The sequence below is a fragment of the Ciona intestinalis genome, chromosome 1 (assembly GCF_000224145.3).
Source record: "Ciona intestinalis chromosome 1, KH, whole genome shotgun sequence".
NCBI lineage: Eukaryota > Metazoa > Chordata > Ascidiacea > Phlebobranchia > Cionidae > Ciona > Ciona intestinalis.
The window spans coordinates 8,192,103-8,211,863 of NC_020166.2; the positions used below are offsets into that span (position 1 = coordinate 8,192,103).

Here is a 19,761-nt window from a genome sequence, read left to right on the forward strand (position 1 = left end):
TTAAAACAGTGTGGAATTTTTAAGCTTGTACGTCACTGCATGGCTTTTTAACCTCTTCAAAAGGGCTTACGAGTTCTAAAATGGAAATCTTGTTGGGTGTAAACTTTGCATGATCTAATGCAGATAAGCCAGTGTACCTTCCGGAGTGTAACAATGCTGATTACGCAGAGTTTACCAGTTATGCTGAATATAGTTATTACCGTTTCTGCTGAATAGAATAGAGAGTCCGCGCAAACCATGGAAAGCCCCAGTCCAAGTCATGCTATGGGATCATTTCATAACTTATTATCCAAATACGGTGCGTGTTAAACCTCTAGTTTTCGTGGATTCACTAATCCAAGATGGCGGATTTAAATGCCTATCATCGTGTCTTATTTTCAAAGTGACGCACTTCGCACGGTGGTTACCTCGGCTGTTATGACGTCACACATGCGGCGGGTTTTTCTCCCGACACGCGCGGTACAAATACCTGCTCGAACTGAACGAGAAATCAGATCGCTGTCGACCGCTCAAGGAATAGGGCCATTGGGTACAGTTCATAGTTAGTCAGATCGACGCACTTTTGTCAGTCAAATTAGACAGCTATAAAATAGAATGAAAATACTCTTTACTCGCAATAGTTTAATTTTGTATTGTTTCAGATATATTACGAAGCATATCGGTTTTAGTTTGAGTGTATTTTAAGCAAAATGCGAGTTTTATTTTTTGTTTCTTTTATTTCAATGCTTGGTAGCGCAATTCCTGCTGCTGTTTCTCAGTCACAAGCAGTGGTAAGTGTATTATTTTATCGACTAAAATATTTTTATAACCTAGTAGCCTTAAAACTATACAACATGGTATAAATCGACTGACCTTGACACGTTTGAAAGGTATTTTTACGGCCATGTATAAATTGCTGTAACAAATCGCCCCCTAAACTCTGCTTTCCATATGTGCAAAATAAACCATATATAGTGAATTTAAGTTCATATTTTGTATAGTAGGGTGGGGAAATATGGGTCATTTTTTCATTCCATTTGGTAGTAAACAAAGGTCATTCGAATGATTATAAAACTGTATCTCCACGACTTCCATAGACCGTTGGTAATTGTTTAAAACACGATCAGAAAGTTTAGATATTATAAAGGTAAAGGTGTCCCATCTTCCCAATCGTACTGTATATCAAATTAAACTTTCGCAGGCATTTCTTCAGTACCGTTTGAACCAAACTCGATTGTTTGTGCGTAAAATAAACCCATATTACAGTAACTTTAACTTTATATGTTTGTACAGACTTACTTGATGAAGTTCGGGCACGCCCCAGAAAGCAACCATATGTCTGGGGACTTAATGACGCTGTCCTCCCTTGAGGATTCTATTCGTTCATTTCAAAGATTCGCTGATCTCCCAATAACTGGTGAATTAGACGAGTCCACTTTGAGAAAAATGGGCGAAAAACGATGCGGAAACCCAGACATTGCAGGTTTGTTTTTGATTTTTGAAATTTTGGAATTGTGTGTTTGCGCTGGGGCACAGTGGTTAAAATTTTTATTTTTTACCAAAATTTTTATTTTTTGACGAAATTTTTATATTTTTTTAACGAACTACTTTTCATTTAGGAACTGACAATGCCAAACGAAAGAAGCGATATGCCCTTCAGGGAAGCAAGTGGGATCATAAACATCTAACATACAAGTTTATCAACCATTCCCCTGACTTACCTGCCTCGCAAGTCGAAACTGAAATCCGGGCTGCGTTTCAAGTAAGTCATAAATGCATGTGTACTGTGGGGTGGGATGGAACATCTTTAGCACGTAATATCCAAATATCTAACGGTCTATGGGAGTCATAAGGATACGGTTTTATAATTCTTTGAATGTTCTTTGTTTACTACCAAATGCGACAAGAAAATAGAATAAAAAGGTGTCCCATCTTACCCCAACTTACTATATAAAGTCTTGGGGGGTAAGATGGGTTCTGTTTATTTATACACATAACATGTTTTCTAAACGTGTTGTTTACAATTAACAATGTATTTTTAGAGTTGAAATACAGTTATATAAATCTGTAAATATACTTACGAATAGGGCGATAAATACAATAAAAATATTAACCATATTGCCCCAACCTTTTATATTTGTGCTATTTTTATTTGATATCAAAAACGAAAGATTTTGTTTATAAAATTTGTCACATAAACGGGACAACAGGGTCTGGCGCTACAAGTAACTGTTAGTAATTACTTTTGCAACTGCCGTGGTCTTAAATGCGTAATAACCCGTTTTCAACAAAGGGACGCGGAAGTATTGAAGATAGGGTATTCTAAATATAGTCTTTGCGTTAAATTTTAACGGTTTCACTTAATTTCCTTGAAGTTAACGAGGTTTTAACGTTGTGTGTAACATCAAGGCAAGACACTTAACGACAATTGCTACAACCCAGCAATTCCTTAAATTGGTTGTCCAAATTGTCAGCCATACAATATCGGAAAATATTCACTCACGATACAAACATGCACGAGGTGTGTGAAACAAAACACCCGTGTTATAACGACTGTTGCTGGCCTGTTACAAAAAGGATAAATAAGTTACATTCATTCAGTCGTTTATTCAATTCTTTATTCATTCGTTCGTTTTTATTCATTAACCCATTCATTCATTTATTCGTTTATTCCTTCATTTATTTATTAATTAATTCTCTCTTTCATTCATTCAACCATTTATTCACTCATTCATTTACCTACTTATTCATTCATTCATTCATGCATTTATTCATTCATCTTACAGTGGTGGGAAGACAACTCAAGCCTAAGATTCAGCAAAGTAGCAAAAAGTCAACGTGCTGATATTGAAATTTTGTTTTCTGCTGGTGCCCACGGAGACGGCGACCCGTTTGACGGCCCTGGTCAAACTTTAGCACATGCTTACTTTCCTGGCTCAGGAGGCAACGCTCATTTTGATGAAGCAGAGAGATGGTCCATAAGCAGTGGTTCAGGAAAAGGTAAACCAGCAAACTATTTGTTAGTATACTATTTGGTAAAAGTAAACTGTTATTGGCAAGACTGGGTTCATCAGCTTTTTCCACATTTTTTATCCATATCGTGTTTTAACAACTGTTGTTTTGCTGCTGATTCTTTTCTCTTTGTTTTTTTATTATGAAGGTTTTCGCCATCGTTTTAGAAAAGATAAATAAAACTTATGGTATGTGTTAACAATCTGTGATAACAATGTGATATGAAATACCTAAAACTTATAAAATATATAATTGCATTTATAACCGATAGCGTATCCTATACTCAACTATTAGGTGTCTTTTTCTAACTATTTTTTTTTAATTTTCAGTTAACCTGAGAATTGTAGCGGCTCATGAGTTCGGACATAGTCTTGGTCTTTCACACAGTGATGTTTCAGAAGCATTAATGGCTCCATTTTATAACCCGCGTTCAAGTGGTCTTCATAGCGATGACATTCAAGGTAGGGTATATATATATATATAAATATTGCATTTGAGAAAATGGTTTAATTTATAGTACTGTAGGGTAAGGTATACACAGTTATAGCTCCCAAATCCCATATTTCCCAATCGTGTTTTTAACAATTGACAACGTGCTTTTAGAGTCACGAGCATATACGGGTAAATTTCATTAAATATTCTTTGTTTACTACCAAATTGATCGATAAAAAATGAAATGGATCATTTCACTACAACCTACTATAAAAAACAAGCAACATAATTCACCTAAATAAAACAAAAAAAAACAAACATAAATTTTCATTAATTTTTTATCTCCACTTCAGCTATTCAGAGACTATACGGCAAATCAATGGTGAAACCAGACATAGTTACACCAAAGCCGACAGTACCTACTACAACAAGAAGAACCACAACTCCCAGAACTACACGAAGAACAACCACCAAAGTTCCACCTGTCGGTGCTTGTAACGGAAGGTAATTTATATTAAATGAATGAAAGAATGTATGGAAGAGTGGGGAAAACGGGACACCTTTAGCACATAATATCCAAATATATTCTGATCGTGTTTTAAACAATTAACAACGGTCTATTATTCTGTTTTCTCGCTTCATTTGGTAGTAAACAAAGAACACTCAAAGAATTATAAAACCGTATCCTCATAACTCGCATATAGACCATTGTTAATTGTTCAAAACACGATCAGAGTAATTGGACATTATGTGCTAAAGTATCCGGTCCTCCCACCCTACTATACAGTAATATACTTACATTTTACAACAGTGCGAGGTCGGCAATTCAATTATAGATCTTGGTACTTATTTTATATATTAAACCTACAGGTTCAACGCTGCGGTCGCTGCTATTATTGTGGGCGTATGTGTGTTTGGGCAAGACACCTAAGAATTCTTGTTCCCCCCACCCCACTATACATATTTAATAGCTCATGGTTAAGTCTGCGGGTTCTTACCCATCTTGTCTTTACAGATTTGATGCCATCACTCGTCTCAGCAACGGTAGTACTTACGCTTTCCAAGGAGACATGTTCTGGAGGTTAAATGACCAAAATGTTGACGAAGGATTCCCAGCTAGTATCCGTACAGTGTGGGGTATCAGTGGTAAAATAGACGCTGCGCTGACGTACAACGGAAATACAGACATTTTCCAGGTATGCGAAGAAATATGCCGGAAAAGTATTTTATATAAAGAGCTATAGCCGCTTGTTTATGAAGTATGTATAAATAAGTAAAAACATATTATTTAGTAAGTTTAAGTGCAGTTTTTGGTTTTGGGGCTAAAATGTTCCATATTTTCATTCTCTTTTATCGTCTCATTTTGAAATTAAACAAATAATATTTGTTTAGTTATATAAACGTATCTTCACGACTCTAAAAGAGTATTGTAAATTATTTTAAACACGATTAGAAAATCAGGATATCATCTACTGACATCTTACCTCACTGTACTATACTGTATACCGCTGTAGAAAAATCCACTGACATATTTTTCTGTTACGCCATATTTAAAAAGACCTTTCCTTCAGGGCCACAAAGTGCACAGATTTCGTAACGGGATAAGAATCCAGACGTCCCATATTTCATCACGTTATGGAAACGTTCCTTCTTTTATTGATGCTGCCTTTGAATGGAGCGGAAACGGGAAGATATACTTTATTAAAGGTATACCTTCTTATAAGAACTAAACAATCTATAGTAGGGTGGGCAAAGATGGGACACCTTTTCGTTCTAGTTTCTCGTCCCATTTGGTAGTAAACAAAAAACATTCAAAGAATTATAAAACCATATCCCCACGACTCCCATAGACCGTTGTTAATTGAAGGTGACCCACCTTACCCCACAGTGGTATACTTACATTTGCAAGTTCGGCAGTTCAATAACATTTTGCTACTTATGTTATATTAAATAGCCTAGGGGTTCAACGCTCGTCGCTGCCACCACTGTGGGCATATGTGTCTTTGGGCAAGAGCAAGACATTAAATGGCAATTGCTACAGCCCAGTAATAAAACTAATTACATTCATTTATAACATTATTATCATTTCTCTCTCTCTCTCATTTAATCGACAGTCGTTTGCGCGCCTATAACTAAACCATATAAATTCCTTTTTACCGGGTTGCTAATGGGTTGCTATACAATACAACTCATTTAAAACAGCATTTTTTAAATGTGTAAGTTCTTGAAAACTTAGACCATCAATTTTCCAATTATCCTCGTAAATTTAGACCCATTACGTCAAAACAGCATTTAGTTTAATTTATTCTGACATTAAATTTTTAACAGGTGAGCAGTATTGGCGATACAATCCAAGCAGAAGAACGGTTGATTCTGGATATCCGAAACCACTTAGTGTATGGCGTGGCTTGCCCAAACATATAGATTCAGCAATGCAATGGAATGGAAAGACATATTTCTTTGAGAATGGGCAATATTACAGGTAATGATCAAATACGTAAAATAGTTTGTTTTTTTATCTTATTGAATACAGTTACGAAAATATATCCTGTTCGGTTTTAAACAATTAACAACGATCTATGGGAGTCGTGAGGATACGACTTTATATTTCTTTAAATATATTCTTCGTTTACTATCAAATGGGGCGAGAAAACGGAATAAAAAGTAACCCATATTACCCCACTCTGCTATTGGTAGAACTCTATTTCTGTTTTATTTGTTGTGTTAAATATAAAACTAGCTAAAGGTGTCCCATTTTTCCCACCCCACAATACGCTTGGCATAACATTTGATAAAGTAACGTCTTTTTTGTGGTTTAGATTTGACGACAACCGAATCCAAGTTGCAAGTTCAACCAAATACCCTTACCCACGGCGTGCGGACGAATGGTGGTTAGGATGTAAAGATAATACACTGATGACCGGCCTGTCTCAAAACTCAGAAAATGGGGGTGGAAGCGGTGGAGCCTCAAAATCTGGAGTTCAAGTTTCTCTTGTTCTTTTATCAAGCATCGTCATGATTTTTACAGCTTTGGTTTAGATGTTTTGATGCTATATTGTAGGTTGGGGGGAGACGGGACACCTTTAGAATATATTTAAAATATACTGATCGTGTTTTAAACAATTAACAACGCGCTACGCGAGTCGTGAGGATACGGTTTTATAATTCATTGATTTTTTTTGTTTCCTACCAAACGGGACAAGAAAATAGAATGAAAAGGTGTCCCATCTTTCCCCATCCGACTTACGTTTTTTGTGTCTTTCTACGCACTTTACACATAACGCAGTATTCTATTTTCCTGTGCCTTTGTAAACCCTTTGTTTATAGTTTCTCGCTACTTTATGATATTTATCGTGCCAAGATATTATTTGTTTTAATATTTATTTTCTTTATTGTATGTACTGTTCAAACGTTGCTTGGGAATACGTTCATATAAACGCGCAGGCGCGTATTTGCATTGACGTATTCTAATGAACTTGTATGTCGGTATCATATATACGACCGCATTTCTAAATACAAAAACACACACAAAAATAAAGCTTTGTGTTTGATTGTATGTTAAAAGTCATGGTACCGTATACCTTCGCAAAATCAGAGGCGTTTGCATTTTTATATTTTCATCGCTTTATAATATCCAGATTCCTTTAAATTTTGTAGATATCTATGTCGTAGAGAAACGCACCAGGCGGAACAAACACGTGGCTAGGGATTTTTAAATATATTTCATCATTAAGTTAAAACCAATGGAACGTACATTGGTTAAAACGCTCCGGACTGTACATTGTGAGATTCAATCATGTTTTGCAGTTTTTTTGTAAAACATTTTTTATTTATAATGCAGTGATTGGAGAGCGGTAACATTAATTGAAGTAAAATTTATTCAGGCGAGATGTAGTTATACGTGGTAGAAGGTTGGGGGTGTAATGTTAAGGGTTTAGTGAATATAGAAGCAGGTTTTACTTGCAGGATTAAATGGTCTCTATAGCGACAGCATTCAAGGTAGGTATATTGCATTTGTGAAAATAACTTAATGTGTGGTACGGTAGGGTAAGACGGATACCGTTACCACCTAAATTTCGCGGAGCGTGTTTTGAACCAATAACAACGCCGTTTTGGAGTCGCAAGGCTTTTGAGTGACGGGATTGTAAGTCTGTAATTTTTCTTTATTTACTACCAAATGGGACGATAAAAGAGAATGAAAATTTGGGCCATCTTCCCCAACCCCTCTATACACCATGATAAAAATCAAACTAAATAATGTCACTCCTTTTTTTATTTGGATCTAGTTTTTATTGTGATGTTAAACAAGTTCAGTTTGTTACTTGTTTTAAAATTGGTTAGTCGTCCTTTACTCTGCATCCCGTTCCACGCTTCTCAACGCACCGCGTTTTCCGCTCCTAGGGGTAATTATTGTTTGCGCTTCTTTGCCCGTTTGCGGCGATAGAATCTCAATTCGCAGGAATAGTTTCTAGAGGTAGCGGTATTTTTCTCACGGCTTTCTGTACCCTGTATCTGTGTTTCTGTATACTGTATTATGAATGAGATTTATAAAAGTTATTTTAATTTTATTGCTTTTGTTAATAGAAATTTAAGTTTATGGCAGTTATATGTTTGTTTTACAAACGAACTTTTGATTACAAATGAACTGTAGTGAATCCCGCTGCCTACAACGAGAAATTGTGGTGCCTTTAATTATAAGTACCGCGCGCGCCGTCTTGTGAACCGCATTCCTACGTTTCTCGTTTTAGTTCTGTTTGCCACGTTACTCGGTTTCCTTGTGTTGCTTCCAGTTGTATACTGTATTTAAGTTGGTGTATGCATTTTTTTTGATTGCTTTTAACTTTTTAAGTTTGTTTTCACATTTAGTAGGAAAGGGGAAGATGGGACACCCTTTCAATATATTTTCTCGTCCCATCAGGTAGTAAACAAAGAACTTTCAAAGAATCATATAACTGTATTCTGACGGCTTCTTTAGACCGCTGTTTATTGTTTAAAACACGATCAGGATATTTGGATATTATGTGCCAAAGGTGTCCCATCTTTCCCCACCTTACTATATAACTCAGCATTCAAATTGAGCATCTAATTATTATGCTTTTTAAAATTAGTGAAAAAATGCCTTTGCCGTGCACTATGTTGGACCGTGAGAATACTGTCGAATAGTATTGTAACATTTGATTTTATATGATCTTCAAATGGCTTTTAGTATTTCTGTGTTTAGGTAATATGTGATCGAAGGACTGCCATTAGATCAGTGGTTTTTAAACTTTTTTGTATGCTTCACTCTTTTAACAAAGATTCTTATTGGATTTACCCCAAAAATGTAATATGACGCTCGTTTATTAAAAAGCGAAAACTACTAATTACACCAGTTATATTAATGCGACGAATGTGCTACCTTTTTGGCAACGAGTTGTTAAATGTCTTGTAAAGTACCATAATTGGCACAATTTTTCTGTTCCGACTGATATGGATTTTGATAGGTGGCTCATTTACCCTCTAAATACGAGAATTTACCCCCAGGGGTAAATTGACCCCAGTTTAAGAAACCCTTCATTAGATAATATTGATAAATTTTGTTGATTATTTTACCAATCTGTTTCCTAACTGAAACGATCACGTGATGCCTCAATTGATAACTTCCCGCGATGTTTCTGACTAACCACATTGTAGTTAAAATCTGCGTTTCAGATTACTTTATTAATTCACATAGTGAGCCTTTATAAATATGAACTGTTGAATTAATGAATGTAACTTAATTATCCTCGCTTGGTGGACCAACAAGAGTCGTTATACCACGGGTGTTTTTTCATATACCTCGTGCACTCTTCGAGTTATGGTGTAACTTTGTGGCTATACATTTAAGTCTCGCTGGCAATTTGTACAGCTTTGCTGCGTAGAGAATCACCTATGTAAAGCTCGCGTTAATTGGTAACACGTGTTGTAATCTATATACATATTGACAACAATTATGAAGTATATAGTAGGGTGGGGAAATAGGACACTTTGTTAGACGATACTTTTTTATTTTATTTTTACGGCCCTCATAATGATAATCAGAATAACAATGTTCCAGAATTATTTAACACCCGTAATATATAACGACGTGCTGTTGCCTCATGAAGCGAGGTTACACAAGTTACATAAATTAAACCAAAGTTTACAAAAATAGTTATAAAACCTCACTGTGTGAATTAACAAAGCAATCTAAAATGTGGACTTAATTACAATGTGGTTAGTCAGAAACATCGCGGGAAGTTATCCATTGAGGCATCACGTGATCGTTTCAGTTAGAATGAAACAGACCTTTCTGAACTTTCTTATTAAAAGCAAAACACTCATATAAACACGAAAAGTTATTTTGATTAGGAATAATAAACTGCCGTGTCATCAAACCCGTCAAATGTTTATATTTTTTGTCAATAGAAAGATTGCAATATGTGTTAGCAACGTATAGAAGTGTGGGGCAAGATGGGACACCTTTTCTTTCTATTTTCTCGTCCTATTTGGTATAGACAAAGAACATTCAAAGAATTATAAACCACATCCTCCAACTCTTATAAACCACTAAAAATTGTTTAAAACACGATCAGGATAATTGGATATTACGTGCTAAAGGTGTCCCATCTTCCGCCACTATACTATAAAGCTTTATGTAAGTGATTTTCTACTTAGCCAAGTTGTACAATAAAAAAGCGCAAATTGTCAGCAAAATAAATTACATTTACTGTATTTTTTTCAACCCGTTATCAAATTTTAATCTGTTAAACTTTTCGATCCAAAAATCATTTAATTGAGCTTGTGTAACTGAATGCAACCACAATGGTGCATTTTTTTGAAACAGAATAATCAGTAATAGTTATTATATCAATATTATCTAATGGCAGCTCTTCGATCACATATTGCCGGAGCACAAAAAAACTAAATGCCATATGCCGATATCATTTCAGGAAAAAGCAGAACTAGTTCTGCTTAAATAAAAGCGTTTCGGAAATGTTTACGCGTTTAATAACAACAACGCTCGTTATAAAAGGCGATGAGTCCTGGCGAGAAATTATCTCTTTCTTCAGAAAGCAACAAAGTGAGTGGTTGGTTTGTTTCACTTGTGCATTGTGACAAATATTTGTTTCTGCAGATGAATAAGTCAGCGCTTCTCCTCTTGCTTGTCATCGGAATTGTATTGATTGTATCTCCGAATGCAGATACGGGTGTTTTAGCTGCAAGTACTCGTCGTCGTAGACGTTGGGTTTATGGCCATAAGGTTCAAAGCGGTGAGCATAATAAGATGATAGTGTATTTGACTAGAACGCTTAAAAGCTTCACTGCAAATGTCAATGTTAAATAGGCATTTATCATAACCTTCTATATATACTAGTTAAAACCTGCAAATCAATGCTGCAATTCATATGTATAGTAGGGTGGAAGGAGATAGGACACCTTTTTATTCTTTTTTCTAGTTCCCTTTGATAGTAAACAAAAAATGTTCAAAAAATTATCAAACCGTTTCCTCACGACTCAAATATACCGTTGTTTTAAACACGATTAGAACATTTGGATATAATATGTGCTAATTGTCCCACCTTCTTCCTCATTGCTGTAAGTTTGTTTCACAAATCACTTTTTTAAATGAAAGAATATTAATTTTATCTCCTATTGCGGATACAGGTGCTCCAGTCACTCGTCGTCGTAGACGTTGGGTTTATGGCCATAAAGATCAAAATGGTGAGCATAATAAGATGATAGTATGTACAATTGCTGACTAGCACGCTAAAGGCCTTACTACAAATGTCAATGTAAAATAAGCATGGGTCGTTACCCTTACATACTTTTACACGATTGTTTCTATATATTGGTTATAACTTGCAAACGAATGTTGCAAACCGTAAACCAAAAAGGAAAATGACAATTACTTAACTATAAAGGGTTACGCCATATGTTTGTTTCGCAAATGACATATTCGAATGAAAGAAACAACAAACATTATGCTAATGCCCCACAGTTTACAGCTGTTTTTTTTGTATTTCGTGAGAATAACGTAAACAGCGTAAACGTAACTCCTCTATCTTAATTCATGACACTTTCCACCATTTCAGTTCAAGAATTGATGGAAGACCAAATAAATCGACAATAGTCAAACGACTTGAAATGCCCAATACTTACTGTCAATATCAATAAAACAAGATACATATATACATGTCTTATTTGTTTTAAGCAATCTACAGTAGGGTGGGGTAAATGGGACTGGGGGTAAGACGGGATTTTTTTAAATCCCTTTTAAGGGTACCAATCTGATGTTGGACAAAAACAAATGTTATAGTATTGTTTGAAAGTATTCTCATAGCCCAACAAAGTCCGCGGCAAATGCGGTTACTGTTGTTAAGTATTAAAATTCGGTGTTCAACAAATGCAGCATTTTTTCAATGGCTAAAAAAACATAGAAATGAGATGCTCATTTTAAATGCCCGCTGAATCATAATAAAACTTTCGAAATTTTGTAGCTTGCAAGTTTGAATCTCAGTTTGAATTTGACTCATAAAATCTAGTGTTAGTTTTGTCAGAAAAACTGAGATGCATTATAGGCAACATGTGCTTAAGTGTCCCGTCTTCCCCACTGTGCTATACATCTCGTGCCTTATGTTGATTTTACCATCTTACGAGTTGTGCCACCTTACGAGTTACCATGTATGTTACTTTGTAGGTGATTATTTTTTTGTGTATTTTAGATTTTTTATGTGTGCCTGATAAATTTGACAGCCCATTAGTGTCCACTGGGTTAGAGCAATAGGGTTAGGGGTAAGATTGAAAACAAAATGAAACTGTTTGGTTGCGTCTAGTTTCATGTGTGTACGAATGTATATACGGTATATAGTTTCGCTTTCCTAACCTTTTTCTTGTAGATTCGTTCTCGATTAAATGAATGAATGAGGGTTTTCATTCCATCCATTTATTTTTTTAGAATGGACGGATGGATGGATAGTGTTTTAAACGCCGCCCGCGTCCTCGTCCTTTTTGGTAACAGTTGCCTTGACTTTAGATTTAGCGTGTATGCTTAGTTCTGCAGCCAGATATTCGTCCTAGGCTTTTCATCATGTATTTTTCCTATTTCAAATGTATATGGTGGGCTGGGAGTAGACGGAACACCTTTAGCACATAATATCGAAATAGTAGGATGCGTGAAGATAGGACATCTTTTCATTCAAGTTTCTCGTCCAAATTGCTCGTAAACAAAGAACATTCTTATAATTATAAAACCATTTTCCCACGACTTCCATATAGACCGTTGTTAATTTTAAAACACGATCAGGTTATTTAGATATTATGTGCTAAAGCTAAGGTGTCCTATCTTCCCCCACAGTACTATATATCTGTATATTCTAGTTTGCAATAAAACAACCCAGTAAGCCGAAAAACGACTTTATTTTTGAAATGCAACTCTGATTACGAAGTAATGTGTAAAAGAGGCTGTGGTCGTTGTCTATGGTTGTTTCCAGCAATTCAACACGGAGCTTACTTGCTGTTGTGAATTAAAATTGCAGTTAAAATCTAAAATTAAATGAATTGATAAAACTTTATCCTCGCGTAACTGCGGGGAACCTACAGACACTATATAACACAGTTGTTCTGTTTCATACACTATGCCCGTCCACGATTTTTGTAACTTGCAAGTGATTGTTATTTTTATTATTACTTTGACAATATGGACAGCTTAGATGTATAATACTGAATTGGAGCAATTGCCGTTAAGTGTCTTGCCAAAGGACACAAACGCCCACACCAATAGCAGATTTGACCCTCTGGCAAGAAATGGTTTCCCCACTTGCCTAAACGCCAGATAATTTAATAGTCAAAAATACCAATAATTATAACATTACCTTTGCTTTAGTTGTCCCTTGATGCACCCCTTGCATCGAACCATCATGAAATCATTAACCGGGAGACTGCTTTCGCTACTTTCCTCTGCAATTTCATCCGGCTGTTGCTCGTCTTGATTTTTCATCTGATTATCGTACCAGCTGTGGGGCTCACTGTTGTCGTACCATTCGTGGCCTTTAGCATCGTACCAGCTGTGGGGCTCACTGTTGTCGTACCATTCGTGGCCTTTAGCATCGTACCAGCTGTGGGGCTCAGAGTGAAAAGGGCACATACGCCCAAAACGACCATAGCAGCTTCGACCCTGGTCAAGAAATGGTTTCCCCACTTGCCTAAACGCCAGATAATTTAATAGTCAGAAATACCAATAATTATAACATTACCTTTGCTTTAGTTGTCCCTTGATGCACCCCTTGCATCGAACCATCATGAAATCATTAACCGGGAGAGTGCTTTCGCTACTTTCCTCTGCAATTTCATCCGGCTGTTGCTCGTCTTGATTTTTCATCTGATTATCGTACCAGCTGTGGGGCTCACTGTTGTCGTACCATTCGTGGCCTTTAGCATCGTACCAGCTGTGGGGCTCACTGTTGTCGTACCATTCGTGGCCTTTAGCATCGTACCAGCTGTGGGGCTCACTGTTGTCGTACCATTCGTGGCCTTTAGCATCGTACCAGCTGTGGGGCTCACTGTTGTCGTACCATTCGTGGCCTTTAGCATCGTACCAGCTGTGGGGCTCACTGTTGTCGTACCATTCGTGGCCTTTAGCATCGTACCAGCTGTGGGGCTCACTGTTGTCGTACCATTCGCGGCCTTTAGCATCGTACCAGCTGTGGGGCTCGTTTTGTCCCCCTTTTTTCATTGCGGCTGAGCTGACATAGCCAACCACCAGGCAGAGAACTATCAACATTTGATTTACCATCGTGTCTGTTTATCTGTTGGTAACTCAACCGCTGTGCCGGCCTTTATATACATTTTTCCTTGGCACAAATCTAATTCAACAATTTCATTTCCGAAAGCGTTTGTAGAATTAGTTGTTCATTTTATTTTGTTCGATTCTTCATTGATATTATTCGAACCATACAAATAATTCATGGAGTATAGCTATTGTTTCTTTTAATGATGCATAACTACGGCAATTGTGTCATTCCGGACGTTTCGACACTTTCGGCTAGTTTGGAGCGAAAGCATTGTATGAATAATAATTAAAACAAAACCACAATATTCCCATATATTTGCGTGCGTCATTGTAACATGATACTCAATTGAATTCGAACTATCAAAGAGGTTTCGCCTTTCTATACCAGCAGAATTTATTTTAATTTTGTTATTTTAATTTAATTATATAATAAGAATAAAAACCAAGATATTTTTGACAATTTTTTTGACAAGAATTATAAAACCGTATCCCCACGACTTCTATAGACCGATGTTAAGTATATAAAACACGATTGGGATATTTAGATATTATGTGCTAAGGGTGTCCCATATTACCCCACCGTATTATATAACTTGAAAAGGATTACAAAGGCATGAATAACTCAATGACGCTGATATTAAATGTAAAACAGATCCCTTTGTAGTTAAATGCCTTCCGGTATATTACCTCATCCGTACAGAATAGAAACAATGTTAAAACTAACTTCGCGCCTAAAACGACAATCTGAAATCTCGAATCGCTGTGAACTTAGTTTGTTACGTCACAATGTTAAGCTGACGTCACAATATTCCAGCTATTCAATCCTCGAAGCTGATTGGTCAGATTGCTCACGTGACTGACGCCTCGCACCAGCTGATTACGCCCGCCTTGATTGCTCGGCGCATAAACCGCTTCTTTAAGAAAGCTAGTTACATGTTTCAGTTCAGATTCAGTTGGTTCCAAACCAGGGTACAAGTCAGAAGGTTTGAAGAAGATTTTTTGCAAGACTTTAGTTAAGTATTATTCCATTGCATTAATATTATATTATATATCACAATATGTACTGTATTATATTATAGCTTTTTCTACTATATAATAAATATTAATGTACTAGCTGTTTCATATATCATAATATAATGATACAAGTTCTGTGCCTGCGGTATTGCGTTTTAAGTTTAGATTATGCATTTTGTTTTCGGAATCGCGACGGTTCTATATTACGTCACTCCCGACGTTAAAACACAATATCTCGATTCGCAATCGCTGCGATTTGTTACGTTACAATCGATCACAATCGTTTACAATTCGCTGTCTTCCGCTCGAAGTTACGTCATTAGTTTCGCGTTACGTCATAGTTGATCCGCATGCGACGGTCTTGCGCGTTCGTTTCGCGATGTTTTTTTCATGGGGCCCCATGCGCGTTTTGCGATTCTGCCAGGCACATTACTTGTTTATTCTAATTATATTTGCGTTATGAGCGCGAAGCAAGAAGATCAAGGAATCGGTAAAGTATAAATCACGATTTGCATTATTACGTACATAAGCTCTTTTTCTAGAAACTTCAACTGTGACGTCACGAAGTGGTGGTGACGTAACAAAAGAACTCACTTCGTAAGTTCATTTTTTCGTCGCAATTTTTAGAATGCGTTGAATGGAATTTAAAGTTCGAGTTTTACAGAACCTGGTATGTGACGTCACAGAGGATCAAGCGAGCTGTGGCACGAAGAAAAAATTAAGGTAATTATGACGTAATAATTTAAAAACTGTTAATTAATGTTTTCATTGCTACAGAAGAGTTCGAATAAAGCTCCAGTGGAAAGGCGCAAGGTATGGTATATTATCATGGTTTATAATTTTATACTATAACTTTAGGGTCAATTTTATTGTAGAATAAACGTATGTGAAATTAGTTAACTGTTTGACTGTTATATAAACAGTACAACGGCGTACTGGAGATATAGTAGAGTGAAAAAATATTCTGATCGTGTTTTAAACAATTAACAACGGTCTGTGGGAGTCGTCAGGATGCGGTTTTATAATTCTTTAAATGTTTTTGGTTTACTACTAAATGGGACGATAAAATATTGTCCCATCTTTCCCCAAAATATTGTCCCATCTTTCCCCACTCTAGTACAGGCCGTGCTATTATACGTAAATTACCTGTGACGTAACTATTCTACCTTTGCAGACGAAAAACAAAGACGAAGGCGCTGATAATGGATACACGGTTTGAGAGTTATATGCATGAATTGTGGGTTACTTGTATGTGTGTATGTGTGTCTTGTCTGCGCTGCTGTATTCCTATTCTGCTGGGTCTAATGTTGCCGGCTATTTTTAGTCAGTCACTACTATAGTGCATTTTGCATGTCACTGAAATATATGCAATGAAACTATAGAGAACATCTTGCTGGATCGGATTTTGTTGTTATACAAATCTTTAAGCGATTTCGTAATTTTCTGATCGCTTGGTAAGAACGCTATGTTGGTACACAATTACTCGAGTAATATTAACACGCAGTATAATATGCGCATAAATAAGATAGTAGCCTTTTTAAAATAATTTAATATAAATTTCCCCACGTCTAATTTATATATTAAAACGTCATGTAGCGCGATTGGGACGATGGCCACGTCACAATTACGCTACGACGTCGATACGGTGGGTCAGAGCATTGTCCTGACCCTGCGTTCGGTGCGGTTACGTCAGTATTGATTGAGTTACGTCACGGTCAGTTTGTTGCGTAGACGTCGCCGCCAGTGATGCTACGCTAGATATTTAGGTCACTGTCAATGCGGTTCGCTACAGCCGGATTTTGTTTCTTAACGATCGATGCGGTGCGTAACATCCGGACGTTATTACATTGTGTGAAGATATGACGAGAGTATCGCGGTACCAACATGGCGACATTCAATACGGTGTACACTGCAGATGATTATCCTTCAGGATTTGAACTATAATTTCTTTGTATATGTTTCAATGATTATGTCCGCGTTAATTAGTTTTTGACCATGTCCCCTTTTTGAATGATTGAGCTGTTGTGTTTGTTGCATGTTTGGCACATGTATGTCGCTGCACTCGTTGTACTATTTTTGTCTTTTTGTTGGTGTGTTCCTTGCGCACATTTATGTGCATCGTTGTATTATTTTTGTCTATATGGTTTGTTTTACCTTGCCTGGGTATGGCAAGGGGTTTCTCACCAGAGTAGAAACCCACTACCATTGGCTGGGGGCTTGTCGTGCCGTAGTGGCTTTCCACCAACGCCAGCCACATAAATATGAGGGTATTTTAATCATATTTCCATTTTTCAGAAGCTTCAATAAAAGTCATCACATTTAGTTTGTTGTCGAACTACTTCGTACTGTTGCAAAATAAAATACCAAAGTAACTTAATTTCTACTTTATGGCTTACTGGTATCGGTATCAGAATCTTGATATGTCATAGAAAAGTGACGTCAGACCTACATACGTCACTTTAAAGAATGACGTCATTTTGTTTAGTTCTGCATACGCCACTTTAAAGAATGACGTCATTACGGCATTTTGTTTAGTTGTTTGTTATGGCTAATACAATTCTTATGCGAAAGTTTACTTTTTATCGGTGTGACCAGCATAAAATTTCGACTTTTTTATTTTAAAATGTGTCTTGGTTTTTATCATTTTTTTTATAATGTAACGTGCCCATTCATTAGAGCTCAACTCTCTTGTTATGTCTGATTTTATTTCAGTTTTAAAACCACTTAGCCATACCGTTATTTTATTAACTTATAAGAAAAAGAAAAGAATGAACAATATAAATAAATAACTTTCACTTTACTTTATCACGAATAGCAATGGTAATATTTAACATGGTTCTTATCATGATTTAACAACCCATGTGTTCCTAAGGGCTTCATGCGCTTGGCGAGCAGTTTTCTTTGCAGTTCGTTATGCTTGTAAGGTCTTTGCATACCATGTGCTTGAAGTTTGTTGTTTTGAAAGGGGGGGGGGGGGGGATTTTGGAAAAAAAAAAAAAAAAAATTTTTTAAAACGCGTGTGTCATCTTTTATAGGTGGGGTATGGTTAGTTGATGACTTTGTTCCATTTCCGCCCTTTGTACCAGATGGGCCACCCTATATCTATATATATATAAAGCGGTATAAATTCATCTAAAGCGTATTTAATTAAAAAGTGTTCAGACCTTAATATTTTAAACTAGACTATGTAGTGTTCTTTGCTAATGACATTTGTAGTAACTTGTAAGCAGCATTGTAAGCAGGCACGATGTGGTATGTGAAACAGAACACCCAAGTTATAACCACTGTAAGTGGCTTACCATTCGAGGATAAATCAGTTGCATTTAAAATAAGTGCCACAAAATCAAACACCTATTTTGTATCCACAATATGTCTGGCGCAGTGTCACAGTCCGTTAGCGTGCCCGTCGCTAACACTAACGGGTCCAAGACTCGTCACTGTTACCACTGTGGGCGTTCTTGAGCAAGACACTTAACGGTAATTTCTCTAACCCAGTGATCACTAATGGGTTGTTTAAATAGTGAGCCAAACAATATATATCAAAAACAATCACCCACAAGGAACATACATGGTAACTTTGCCAAGAGGTGTATGAAAAAGAACATGGGTGTTATAACGACTTTCCAGTCACGCTATAACACTGTCTAATTTCGTCAAAGTAAGTTAAATTTATTATCCAGACATGACTCACTTTTGTCACTGACGAGGAGCCTCTCAGTGGAGCATCCCGAAGTTTACGGAGCAACATCCTCCAAAAGATCCCGGCTCCAGCAAACATTAATCCTGATACAGACCAGAATGCAATAGGGTTCTGTAAGTTTAAATTTTTTAATTTTTACCCCAATTGCTACTCAGATGCTTTAGTGCAGGTGTCGGACTCCATAAGACTATACTATATGGTTTAACATAGCAACGTGATGAACGATATATACTATGTTTATTTTAATACTCCTACCAATAAACAGTATTTATTTTAACCCAGTAGAGTACTTTTGGGTTGCTCAAACTGTCAGCCATATAGAAAAACATCAAAAAAAATCACCAACCATAATGGGCTTAAAACTCCTGCAATAAAGACTCGCTTCAAAGCCACATAGGAATAAATAGGTTACATTATAAAAAATAACTTCATTTGTCTTTTCGATTACGGTAGCAAAGATTTAGAAATGTTTTAAAAGGAAAGGAAATAACCGCTGTCGCTACACCTAGCAGATATTCTTTTAAATAAGTATAAATGAGATAAATAGTTTTCTAAACTCACTTCTTCTAGTGAAGAATCCAAGTTCATTCCAAAAGCCATCCCCAGCATCCCGAAGAGCGTGCAAGAAAACATTCCCATCGTGAGTTGTAACTCCAAACGCAGAAGCAAATTACGATGGCTGGTATGAAAAATATAAAACTGTCAATGAAAGTTATAATTTTGGCTGTAATAGGCCAATTCTGAAAAAATACCATTATTCATTGTGTGCCACATTGCGGAACTTTGGTCTTATTTTTTAAGTCTTATTTTTTGCTGGTCCCACAAATCATAAAGC

General features: G+C 36.5%; 3 protein-coding genes and 2 long non-coding RNA genes across 12 annotated transcripts in view; 3 read left to right on the forward strand and 2 right to left on the reverse strand.

Annotated features, from left to right (window-relative positions):
* The first annotated feature begins 653 nt into the window (after positions 1-653).
* LOC100181633 (matrix metalloproteinase-24) lies at positions 654-6,958 on the forward strand. The gene is made up of 10 exons (XM_002125266.4): positions 654-770; positions 1,273-1,462; positions 1,599-1,741; positions 2,766-2,979; positions 3,321-3,452; positions 3,777-3,927; positions 4,439-4,619; positions 4,995-5,130; positions 5,752-5,905; positions 6,243-6,958. The coding sequence occupies exons 1-10, from the start codon at positions 690-692 to the stop codon at positions 6,460-6,462; spliced, it is 1,602 nt and encodes a 533-aa protein (XP_002125302.1). The 5' UTR covers positions 654-689; the 3' UTR covers positions 6,463-6,958.
* A 422-nt stretch (positions 6,959-7,380) lies between these two features.
* On the forward strand, positions 7,381-11,613 carry LOC100182448. 2 transcript variants are annotated; one of them, XR_003396387.1, is made up of 4 exons: positions 7,381-7,422; positions 10,559-10,694; positions 11,089-11,145; positions 11,517-11,613. It is a non-coding gene; the product is annotated as an uncharacterized LOC100182448 (long non-coding RNA). The 2 variants fall into 2 exon arrangements; XR_182027.4 differs by lacking the exon at positions 7,381-7,422 and adding an exon at positions 10,360-10,504.
* Positions 11,614-12,847: 1,234 nt separating this feature from the next.
* LOC101242518 lies at positions 12,848-14,244 on the reverse strand. Of its 7 annotated transcripts, none has more exons than XM_026836742.1 (4): positions 13,955-14,244; positions 13,815-13,912; positions 13,296-13,535; positions 12,848-12,937 (listed from the first exon to the last, which is right to left on the reverse strand). In XM_026836742.1, exons 1-4 carry the CDS (start codon positions 14,213-14,215, stop codon positions 12,931-12,933), a joined length of 606 nt encoding a protein of 201 aa, XP_026692543.1. In that variant the 5' UTR covers positions 14,216-14,244; the 3' UTR covers positions 12,848-12,930. The 7 variants fall into 7 exon arrangements, with proteins under 7 accessions (XP_026692543.1, XP_026692552.1, XP_026692555.1 ...); XM_026836751.1 differs by having other exon boundaries at positions 13,815-13,857; positions 13,900-14,243; XM_026836754.1 differs by having other exon boundaries at positions 13,815-14,065; positions 14,108-14,242.
* A 1,225-nt stretch (positions 14,245-15,469) lies between these two features.
* LOC113474698 lies at positions 15,470-17,422 on the forward strand. Its single transcript, XR_003396388.1, has 4 exons — positions 15,470-15,823; positions 15,891-15,949; positions 16,004-16,039; positions 16,401-17,422. It is a non-coding gene; the product is annotated as an uncharacterized LOC113474698 (long non-coding RNA).
* Positions 17,423-18,226: 804 nt separating this feature from the next.
* LOC100182226 (magnesium transporter MRS2 homolog, mitochondrial) overlaps positions 18,227-19,761 on the reverse strand; it is a 10,173-nt gene continuing 8,638 nt past the window's right edge. Inside the window, exon 12 of the mRNA XM_026836733.1 lies at positions 18,227-18,322. The gene's annotated coding sequence lies outside the window, so the exon portion shown is untranslated. The remainder of the gene's footprint in view (positions 18,323-19,761) is intronic.

Bases quoted from the DNA above. Each gene is read 5' to 3' on its own strand.
- LOC100181633 (XM_002125266.4), top strand. From the start codon at position 690: ATGCGAGTTTTATTTTTTGTTTCTTTTATTTCAATGCTTGGTAGCGCA. The intron at 5,131-5,751 runs GTATACCTTCTT...AATTTTTAACAG, and splicing joins GAAGATATACTTTATTAAAG to GTGAGCAGTATTGGCGATAC. The intron at 5,906-6,242 runs GTAATGATCAAA...TTTGTGGTTTAG, and splicing joins GAGAATGGGCAATATTACAG to ATTTGACGACAACCGAATCC.
- LOC101242518 (XM_026836738.1), bottom strand. From the start codon at position 14,215: ATGGTAAATCAAATGTTGATAGTTCTCTGCCTGGTGGTTGGCTATGTC. The intron at 13,536-13,814 runs GTACGATAATCA...GCCCCACAGCTG, and splicing joins AACAGTGAGCCCCACAGCTG to GTACGATGCTAAAGGCCACG.